Source organism: Aricia agestis, chromosome 18, assembly GCF_905147365.1.
Source record: "Aricia agestis chromosome 18, ilAriAges1.1, whole genome shotgun sequence".
Taxonomy (NCBI): Eukaryota; Metazoa; Arthropoda; class Insecta; order Lepidoptera; family Lycaenidae; genus Aricia; species Aricia agestis.
In genome coordinates, this window is record NC_056423.1 from 10,223,599 (window position 1) to 10,235,399 (window position 11,801).

Sequence of the window (11,801 nt, forward strand, 5' to 3'; positions counted from 1 at the left end):
AATTTTAATAAAACTATTTAATTTATTTTAAGTTTATTAATTATTATTTAAGTTGCTATTATTGATATCGGGCAAAAATTACCAAAAAATCGGACAAATACTAGTTGTACTCACGCACGAAGTGTTTACAGTTTATTTTAATTTTACCATCAATTATTATTATTATTATAAAGTATGTATACAACTGAGTATTTTGTGAACATTTCAAGTGCCTATTTTTTTCGCGATATATCGAGACCGATATTGATATTTTTTCAAATATCGATGTATCGATATTTTCTTTAAATTTCGACATCCCTTTAATACGACACTTTGACAGTTTATGTACCTCGGAGAACCGGAACATAAAATGGCGGACCAGCCACAGTATTTGATTTGGTAGAGACCATTATGCCGAGTCCACTTATAAAAGTCAATGGATCCAATACGGTCATAGAAATAGGTGTTGCCAGTTATTTAATATAAAAAAGAGTTTTTTATTTCTTGTTCGTTAATATGTTTCAAATAATGTAATGTAATTATTTTTCTAATTATATACTTGGATAATCTTGCTGAAATAACAAAAAACAAGCCATATTAAAAATGACGATGTCTTTTGACAAATCGAATTCTCTGTGATCTAGTAACCCTGACGTCAATACCTGTCAGCGTTAGCGCTCTACATATGACGTAAAATAGGATCAATGAAATAATATAATGTAATATGCAGATATGATCAAATGATCATATATATTGGATCCTATATATGATTATAGATATGATCGAATATAAATGATAATGTAATACCCCCCTTAAAACCCGCGTACTTTAAGTTCGTACGTCTGTCAGGCACTTAAGGTTATGACATGACTGTGGTTATAATTATTAATTATCTTGATTCTTGACCTTCATAATATTTGATGACGCAAAACAGTTCTAATTTGGTGTAACTTTGTTTGCATAGATACTGTAACATCGTAGCAGTTAGTTAATTTTACCAGAGGCATAACAATATTTTAGCAAGTAATTACGGTACTGTAACTATAATTAAATAATAATTTAATAATGACGTTTAAACCAGTGACTCACGTTTTATTTGATATGGATGGCTTATTACTGAGTAAGTTTTTTTTTTCAAGTACCTATAAGCGCCGCGCCACACCGGAATGGCAGCGGCGAGGCGAGCACTTTCAGTGTCATATGATTTTCAACTTTATCTTCATTATTGTAATACATAGTATCGCTTAAGAAATTGCGGCCGCCGCCCGGCGGCCGCCAGCAGCCACAAGCGGCCACGGGCGGCCATAGACTTCTCAAATCTCAACCGATACTATGTATTACAATATGTAATGAAGATAAAGTTTAAAATCATATGACACTGAAAGCGCTCGCCTCGCCGCTGCCATTCCGGTGTAGCGCGGCCCTTAACCATTACATAGATATATATATTATTTGTCATCGTGCACAAGTGTAGGAAAGTGATGTAATATCCAGAAACGTGCTATTTTGTGTTCCCTCCAAAACTCCATTGAAAGTTTCAGTAATGCGTCTACCACTTTACTGAATTGTTATCGATTGAATTGACTTCTTGACTGCATTGACTTTTACTTATGGTAAAATTCCGTGCATCGCGATCAAATGCGGGTGCGCGGCCTACGACTGTCGTCGGCCGTTCGCGATATTAAAATGTATGGTACCCACTGACCTCCATTATACAGCGTACTTGTTTAATGGAGGTCAGTGATTGTAAAGTATAGACAACTAGTGTCAAACTTAAAAAGTTAGATTGTCAAGTCTCTAGTCTGTAGTTGTCCTTCGATGGTAATGACATTTGGTATGTACAGAATATAGTTTTTCATCTTGCCTAACCGCTTACCTACTTATTTTCCTAATAACTATTATACTACTTAACATGGTGTCATAAGTATATAACGTGATAAAGAAAAGGAATATATGTGAGAAAGTTGTAAAATGGCTACGAACGATACCGTATCCGGAATAAAGCCGCCTGCTAGCCTACAAATTGACTCGGACAAGTCGACGTCATGGAAAAAGTGGTTACAACAGTTCGAATGGTATGCAATTGCTATTCAACTCGATAAAAAACCAGCCGAAGTCCAGGCAGCTACATTTATGGCAGTAATAGGCCCAGACGCGATCGAAATCTACAACAGCTTCAATCTTAGCGACGCAAATAAAAATAACCTCAAAATTATAAAAGAAAGGTTTGGGGAATATTTCACACCTAAAACAAATATATCATTCGAGAGGTACATATTTTTCAAGATCGAACAAAACGAAGTTGAACACTTTAACGAATTTTTAACCAGAATAAAAACTCAAGCAAGCAAATGTGAGTTTGACAATTTACTTGACGAAATGCTAAAAGACAAAATAGTATTTGGAATTAGATCAAATCAGATAAGAGAGAAATTGTTGACAGAAGACAAACTAAACTTGACATAAGCTATAGCAATATGTAAAACTTGTGAAGAAGCCACAAAACAACTGGATGAGTTCGAAGGTAAAAATAAAGTCTTATCACTGAAAAACAAAAGTCTCAGAAATAAACAAAATGAATATTTTGACTGCAAAAGATGCGATACAAACCATAAAAGCAGAGAATGCCCAGCTTTTAATAAACCATGTGCAAAATGCAATAAAAATGGACATTTTGCCAAGATGTGCCATACACAAAAAAAATATCAGATTAAACAGAAAAATAGAGTGAATGCAGTAGAAGAAAGCTCAATTAGTTCTGAAGATGAGGTATACATATCAGCTATAAATGCTGGCGGAAATAAAGACTGGACAGAAAAGATACAAGTTGGTAATGTGCAATTTACAGCCAAACTAGATACAGGAGCACAATGCAATGTGTTACCGAGACACTTGATAGACAAAATAAAGGCAAAGCTAAAACCAAGCCGCACTAAAAATTTAATAAGCTACACTGAAGATAGACTGGCAGTTTCGGGTGAAGTGGAGCTATTGTGTACAATCAAAAATGAAGAAAGTAACATTACATTCAAAGTAGTACAAGAAAAAGTTATACCAATTCTAGGACTAGATACCTGTGAAAAATTGGAATTAATCGCTAGAGTCAAAACATTGAAGGAAAGTGAATGCGAAGATGATGTGTTCAACGGTTTAGGCTGTTATAAAGATTATGAGTATGATATTGATCTTATAGAGAACCCAAAACTCGAAATCATACCACCAAGACGTATTCCACATGCCATAAGAGATGAGGTGAAGCAAGAACTCGACAGAATGGTGAAGTTAGATGTCATAAAGCCACAGAAGGAGCCTACTCCTGCGGTGAGTCCTATTGTAATTGTCAGACAAAAAGGCAAATTAAGAATCTGTATAGACCCATCTGATATAAACAAAAACATTCTGAGACGTCACTTCCCACTTACTACTATAGAAGAAATTTCAGCTGATATTAAAGGTTCTAAGTTCTTTGCATTATTAGATTGTACAAAAGGATTCTGGCAAATAAAACTTTCCGAAAGAACACAAAAAATACTAACTTTTGCTACCCCATGGGGAAGATATTCTTACAAAAGACTCCCTTTTGGAGTGTCGTCAGCACCTGAAATATTTCAAGAAATATTAACTAATCTGCTCAGTAAATTCAAAAATGTCAGAGTGTCCATCGATGATATATTTATTCATTCAAAATCCAGAGAAGAACTCAACAAAACTGTTTGTGAAGTCATAAAAACATTGAAGACAGCCGGTTTCAAACTGAACAAAGATAAGTGCATTTTTGAATCACAAAGAATTAAATTTTTAGGGCACATTGTTTCAGAAAATGGACTAGAAGCAGACCCTGAAAAAGTAAAAGCCATTCAAGAAATAAAAACAACAACAAATAAAACTGAGCTACAGAGACTACTAGGGATGATTACGTATCTAAACAAATTTATTCAAAACATGTCAGAATTGACAGATCCATTAAGAGATTTGCTACACAAGAATACAATCTTCACATGGGAAGCCCATCAAGAAGAAGCTCTGAACAAAATAAAACATGTTTTACAGAGTCCTCCAGTATTGAAACTATATGATGTTAACAAACCAGTAACACTAACTGTAGATGCAAGTTCAAGAAACCTTGGAGCAGCACTTCTTCAAGAAGGACAACCAATAGCCTATGGTGCAAGAGCGCTGACTAAAACAGAACAGAATTATCCACAGATTGAGAAAGAAGCACTTGCTATACTGTTCGGATGTAAGAAGTTTCATGAATATGTTTATGGCAAAGAACTGACAGTGGAATCAGACCATAAGCCACTTGAGACAATCTTTAAAAAAAATATACAATCTGCTCCAGCGAGACTGCAACGCATAATATTCAATCTTGCACCATACTCGCCAAAGGTTATATTTAAAAAAGGAACAGAAATACCCTTAGCAGATCTCCTCAGTCGAGATTGCGATACATCTAATCTGAAATATGAACAAGAAGACAATTTGAAAATTGCAGTTATACTACCTATGTCATTAAACGCTAAAGAAGAGTTAATTACAGCTACTAAGGAAGATCCACACTTACAGTTACTTCTAAAAACAATAATACAAGGATTCCCAGAAAAAGTCAATGATCTGCCTACCGAACTACGACATTATTTTAACTTTAAAGAAGACTTAAGCTATCTCAACGGAATAATCTTCAAAGGAAATAAAATAATAGTACCAAAACCACAGATTGCTAAAATGTTAAAGAATATTCATCAAGGACATCTAGGTATAAATAGCTGTTTAAGAAGAGCACGGCAATTTCTTTACTGGAAAGGACAATATGACGATGTCATAAGACTAGTTAAAACCTGCTCTGTCTGTGAACAAACTCAGAGAGATAACATTAAAGATATAGTACTAATTAAAAAGATCCCTATACTTCCATGGCAAATAGTTGCATCAGATTTATTTGAGTTAAAAGGAAAAACTTACCTAGTAATCTGTGACAGTTACTCTGGATTCTTAGATTTTCATCAGCTAAAACGTCAGTCATCATATGAAGTAATTGAACAACTAAAAAGATGGTTTGCTGTGCATGGAGTGCCAGAAGAGCTACAAACTGATAATGGAACACAATACTTGTCTCAAGAGTTCAAGATCTTTCAAAGAGAATGGAGATTTAATCATGTCACATCCAGTCCACATCACCATCAAGGCAATGGGCTCGCTGAAAAGGCAGTTCAAACAGCCAAGAATATGCTAAGAAAATGCAGCATTGACAAGTCGGATGTTCAACTAGCTTTGTTAAACTGGAGAAATACACCAAGAAATGATATTTTAGGTTCACCAAACCAACGATTATACAGCAGAATTACTAGATCTCCAATACCCACCCTTGACAAAAATTTAAAACCAAAAATAATACAAGGAGTTACAGCCGAACTGAAACGACTAAGAGAGGAACAAACCCGATACAGTAATAAGCATACCAAACAGCCAGATACTATAGAAGTTAATGACAAAGTCCGACATAAAGTCTCTCATCGTCACTGGGAAGGGGCCACTGTGGTGAGTAAGCCTGAAGGTCTACCAAGATCTGTAATCATTGAAACAGACAAAGGACAAATACTAAGAAGAAATTTAAGCCACCTGCATAAGACACAAGCAGACATACCCAGCAACAGAGTAGTAATACCTGAAACCGTCCATGCTGATGAACCAGCTTTACAACAGGCCCCAGCACAAGAACAATTACCACCAATTAGCTCACCCCCAGCATCAACAAGTTCTATAATGAATAACCCTGATCATACAAATAATTCAAATTTGCCTCAACCAGTGATTGCACCAAGAATGTCAAGATTTGGTAGAATCATCAAGCCAATAAATAAACTTAATATTTAATTATAATCATAGCACCTAAGTTTATAATTACTAGTTCATTATGTAAGATACATATGGTATCTAGTTGGGCTGTGCAATTTATTCTATTATTACTGTTACTATGTTAGTAAACTAATTATAATTTTTGTCTGCATAGAAAGGGAGATGTAAAGTATAGACAACTAGTGTCAAACTTAAAAAGTTAGATTGTCAAGTCTCTAGTCTGTAGTTGTCCTTCGATGGTAATGACATTTGGTATGTACAGAATATAGTTTTTCATCTTGCCTAACCGCTTACTTATTTTCCTTGATGGTACCGCTTCTGAGGCCCGCGACAGCACAGAAATAGATCAAGATAGATACCGCATGTCGCTCCATTTGTATGAAAACGAGCGTGCCACTTTTTTACTACCTACTGTAACGTACCGATGATAAGAAACGTGTCCATTATCAAGGCCAACATTTCAATTTGAATTTCTACAGCTCCATACGGCACTTTAGGCATTTAGGGAGATATTAGATTATCATCTATACTAATATTATAAATGCGAAAGTATCTCTGTCTGTCTGTCTGTCTCGCTTTCACGCCAAAACTACTGAACCGATTGTAATGAAATTTTGTACACAGATAGTCTAAAGCCTGAGAAAGGACATAGGCTACTTTTTAATTGGAAAAGGGGGTTGTAAGGGGGTGAAAATGCGTAAATTTGGTCAAATTAAGTTAGTTCCAAAAACTCAAAATAGATGGCGCCAAGAGTCCCCTAGATCGCGCTATTGCTTGCTCATGCGTATTTCTATATGAGGTGGTACCATGTTAAGCTAAGTTTTTCGATTCTTTCGATTGTTATACACGTTCTATACTAATACTAATATATTATAAATGCGAAAGTATCTCTATCTGTCTGTCTGTCTCGCTTTCACGCCAAAACTACTGAACCGATTGTAATGAAATTTTGTACACAGATAGTCTAAAACCTGAGAAAGGACATAGGCTACTTTTTAACTGGAAAAGGGTAAGGGGGTGTTTATGCGTAAATTTGTTCAAATTAAGTTAGTTCCAAAAACTGGAACAGATGGCGCCTAGATCGCGCTATCGCTTGCTCATATGTATTTCTACTGACTTTGCTTTGCTTTTGACACCAATTTTATTGACACCGCGCGCTTTAAACTGAAGTCCACGCGGACGAAGTCGCTGGCAACAGCTAGTATATTATATTGGATCCGAGATCATTGAGTCAATGATATTGGATAATGTAATATAGACATATGATTCATTTCTTCCTTGATCATAGATTTTTGACATTTGCTGAGAGATTGGATCCAATACGGTCATAGAAATAGGTGTTGCCAGTTATTTAATATAAAAAAGAGTTTTTAATTTCTTGTTCGTTAATATGTTTCAAATAATGTAATGTAATTATTTTTCTAATTAAGTATATACTTGGATAATCTTGCTTTTCAGCAAGATTATCCAATTTTATATGGCTTGTTTTTTGTTATTTCTAACAAAAAACAAGCCATATTAAAAATGACGATGTCTTTTGACAAATCGAATTCTGAGGTCTAGTAACCCTGACGTCAATACCTGTCAGCGTTAGCGCTCTTCTTTGGCTATTGAAACCACATATGACGTAAAATAGGATCAATGAAATATGATAATGTAATATGCAGATATGATCAAATGATCATATATATTGGATCCTATATATGATCATACAAATTATCCAATATAAATGATAATGTAATACCCCTTTTAGGCATTTTTTAATTCCGATTGACGTCCGATTCCGACAGCTAACTAAAGAAAACACTTTAAAAAAACGAGCATAGCTCGTCGTTTGGGAACGCGATATGGCACGCGAAGTACATACACAATACACATGCGGTATCTATCTTGATCTAAATCTGTGGTCGTAAGCCGCGCGCGGCCGGGTCTTGAAGTTCGCCGTTCAAGTGTCTTGTCGGCCGCGCGCGGCCGACAAGACGGCAAGGCGGCCTCCGTGAATGGGCCCTTTAAGTCGACTTAGGGACATCTTGAAATTGGCCATTCAAATACAAGTGCTCCAGGCAAAGATATTTTACTTAAGTAAATTATATAAGGCTCCAAGGTTTTAAAGGGCCCATTCACTATCCTGCTTGGCAGTCCACCGTGCAGGACTGTAAAGCTGGACGTAGCTCACACACTATACTGCTCTGCCGTCCATCATCAGTACTGTTGCACACATCTTTAGTGTCGGTATTCTTGCAATGATATTCCGCGCTATTTCTAAAAAAAGAAAATAGCTATTCTGCTTTGTTTATTTCTGTTATTAGATAAACATATTTTTTATTACTTATTTATTTTTATTGTTTATTACCATAATTTGAGGATATTTTGTTGGTTACTAACAGCGATTTTCTTTATATATTTCAATAAACTCCCCTAAGCCCGTGTTGTCCATTGTCAACAAAATGACAGAATAATAATAATAATAAAACTTTTTGTTCCGTCGGCGGGGTCCGAACCCGCGACCCCCGGCTTGAGCGCTGACAACACGCCCAACCACTGAGCCAGAGAAGTCATCAATGCAGTCCTGCAACCACATTCACGTTCCTGCTTTCCACACGGCAGTCTACCACGCAGGACGCCGAGCCACTGACAGAGCTTGCACACTTTCTGCAGGACTCAGGTCACATCCTGCTCGGTGTTGCCGGCCACCGTGCAGGCTGCGACAACATTCACAATCCTGCATAAGCCGGCGGATGGCAAGGCAGCCTGCCGTGAATGGGCCCCTTAAATGTGGACGGGGTGCTGCTGGTAAAGGAAAACTGTCAAACACATGTCAAAAATGACGTTTTTGTATGATGGAAGCGTCAGGGCGAAGCCAAACGAGCATAATTTGTGAGTCGTGAGCCGCAGAATTTCTGCTGGGCAGAATTTTTTTCATACAAATCACGACTCACAAAATTACGCTCGTGTGAATCAAACAGGACTTTTGTATGAAACTGAATGCAGCAGAATTCTGCCCGGCAGAAATTCTGCGACTCACAACTCACAAATTACGCTCATTTGGCTTCGCCCTTATAGTCTATCTCAATGGAAGCGTTAGTTCCTTTTCTCGCTACCTTCATTTAAAGCCTTGTGGAACTTGTAATATTTATATCATTGACTTATTTAAAGAGAGTTTTGACATTTCGGTCGCCAACGCGGCGCTCGGTACGATATATTTTGATGTCGCTTATTACGATTTTTAATTTGATATATTCTATGTCGCGTTAAGTAAAAACAACATCTTTGGTAAGTAGGCATGCGCGCATTGTGATTCATAAAGTATTTTTTTCAGATACTGAAGATCTGTATACTACAGTATTTCAAAGGGTGGTTTCACGTTACGGCAAGGAATTTACTTTCGAATTAAAATCTAAAATAATGGGTCAACAGAGCAAAGAGTTTGCCCAGTCTATAATAGATGCCCTTGAACTACCGTTGACCGTTGAGGACTTTTTAAAGGAGACTAGAAAATTGTTTGAAGAGTTATTTCCGCAATCAGAACTAATGCCTGGTAAGTGCACTAATTCATAATGTATGGCAAAGTAAAACTTGAATATTTTCTATATTCCAAAATTATATTATTACTTAATTAAGTATTATAATATTATTATTCCAAACTTTTCCTACTATTGTTAATCAAATTTCTCAAGAATATACTAGAATAAGAATAAGATTTCTTTGGACGTAGATACATTATTAGATGACCCAGTGAACTTTGTGTCACTTTCCTCTAAATAGTCCATTCTGGACAGTTTCCATGAACATTTAAAGACTAAAATTAGGCAAGTCCTTCAATTCAATTTTATTTATAGATTATGTTTATCCAAATAAATAACAAATGGTATTTATGATAGTATGTTTGTGTTGTTGATAATTTAAGGAGTTGAAAAGCTTCTACGTCATCTTCATAAACATAAAATACCTATTGGACTGGCAACTAGTAGCAGCATTGAGTCATACAACATGAAAGTTGTCCATCATAAGGATATATTCGATTTATTCGCTTACAAGACATGGGGATCTTCAGATCCGGATGTAAAAAGAGGAAAACCATATCCGGATATTTTTTTAGTTGCCGCAGCCAAATTTCCTGAACATCCACCTCCAGAAAAGGTATTCTGCTTCCGTTAAAAGACAGCACATTTAGCATTAGGGCCTTATCTCATTACGCAAAGCGATTTGGTGTAAAGGCGATGCGATATTGGACATAAAATTTAAGAATTACTATGTCTTTGTACAAATTGTTAGGAGTTAACTTTCATTTGTCTTTTTTTAATACATCCAAGAAGTCGCACGAAATATAAAGACAAAAGATTGTATGGACCACAGCTAGTTTTAAATACTGGTGTAAATTTTTATTTTTTGTTAGAAGTATTCTTAATCGATTCGTTTAATTCTTACAGTGTTTAGTATTTGAAGATTCCATAAATGGAGTGAAAGCTGCGCGCAGTGCTAGTATGCAAGTAGTGATGGTTCCCGATCCAAGATTAGACCACAAATTGGTACCAGAAGCCACACTTATATTGAATTCTATTGAGCAATTTAAACCAGAAAGCTTTGGTCTTCCATCATACGATGAAAGTTAAAATATAATAATCAATTAATAAAGATTGTAAATAAATAACATTTTTATTGAAGTAAGAAATATGTTATAATTTTGAAAAAATTGAGGGGGAGTCGCGAGTCGCGACCATGTTGCCGGTGGACATGCATTTCAAAATCGTTTAACTTTACGTGGGCCTCTGACAAACGGGCCGCAGGTTGAACATAGCTGAGCTAGGGGCCAGAGCCAACACGACAAATAGTTTTCGACATCGAACTGCCCCGTGGAAGGGCAGGTCGAAACTCGAATGGATGGCTGATTCATGATTGTTCAAGACTTTATCTATGGACGGTAGGGATGGGCATTTAATGAACGAACTGTTTTATTAAACTGTTTAATGTGTTTATGAACGGGTAAACTAGTTTAGCGCCTACTGATAAACTGGTTTATACGTGAACAGTTGCCATACCGGAACGGTGCGTGCGACAAAGACCGTTCTCACGACGCGATGACGCGATCGAAGGACGGGTGGTGATATTCATACAAGTAATTTTAAATTATTTAAGTAAATATGTAAAACTAGCTGTTGCCCGCGACTTCGTCCGCGTGGACTTTAGTTTATAGTTGTTCCCGTACATCGATTGAGTCGTTTACGCGCACATGAGAAAAGTATATTGTGTGGGAGCCGCACATTTTTCCGGGGGAAAAAACATTCCTTGTCCCAGATTCAAATTAGTATCTCCATGCCAATTTTGATCAAAATAGATTAAATAGCTTAGGCGAGAATCGTCAGTTTATTGTGCGGGAACCGTATTTTTTCCGGGATAAAAAGTACCTTGTCCTTTCCCGAGACTGAAAGTATTGCCATACCAAATCAAAATAGATTGAATAGTTTAGGCGATAATCATAAAAGTTTATTGTGCGGGAACCGTACATTTTACGGGACAAAATTAGTATTCCTTTTCCTTTCGCGAGAGTCATACCAAATTCTATCAAAATAGATTGAAAAGTTTACGCGCAAATCAGAAAAGTATATTGTGCAGTAACCGTGCATTTTTCCGGGACAAAATGTATCCTATTATCTTTTTTGGGACTCAAAGTATCTTTATACCAGATTTCAGCAAAATGGGTCCAGCTGTTTACGCGTGATATCCTGACCACGCGAAATATAACGTTCTGCGCAGCTTCGCCCGCGTAAATTAGATATTTCACAGACAAATTAGTCCACAAAAATAGCCTATGATCCTTTACGTGGTCTATTTCTTATCTGTGCCAAATAACAGAAAATTTGCTCCAGTAGTTCGTGAGATAAGCCCTTTCAAATAATTTCCCCCGTTCTTTTTTTCACATTTTCCTCTACATCTACGCTCTTATTAGTCTTAGCGTGATAAAATAT

At 36.4% G+C, this 11,801-nt stretch overlaps 1 protein-coding gene across 1 annotated transcript; it reads left to right on the forward strand.

Moving 5' to 3' along the window:
• The first annotated feature begins 804 nt into the window (after nucleotides 1-804).
• LOC121735880 (pseudouridine-5'-phosphatase-like) lies at nucleotides 805-10,483 on the forward strand. The gene is made up of 4 exons (XM_042126856.1): nucleotides 805-1,099; nucleotides 9,155-9,373; nucleotides 9,743-9,975; nucleotides 10,266-10,483. The coding sequence occupies exons 1-4, from the start codon at nucleotides 1,045-1,047 to the stop codon at nucleotides 10,446-10,448; spliced, it is 690 nt and encodes a 229-aa protein (XP_041982790.1). The 5' UTR covers nucleotides 805-1,044; the 3' UTR covers nucleotides 10,449-10,483.
• The last annotated feature ends 1,318 nt before the right edge of the window (nucleotides 10,484-11,801 follow it).

Bases quoted from the DNA above. Each gene is read 5' to 3' on its own strand.
- LOC121735880 (XM_042126856.1), top strand. From the start codon at position 1,045: ATGACGTTTAAACCAGTGACTCACGTTTTATTTGATATGGATGGCTTA. The intron at 1,100-9,154 runs GTAAGTTTTTTT...TATTTTTTTCAG, and splicing joins TATGGATGGCTTATTACTGA to ATACTGAAGATCTGTATACT. The intron at 9,374-9,742 runs GTAAGTGCACTA...TGATAATTTAAG, and splicing joins GCAATCAGAACTAATGCCTG to GAGTTGAAAAGCTTCTACGT.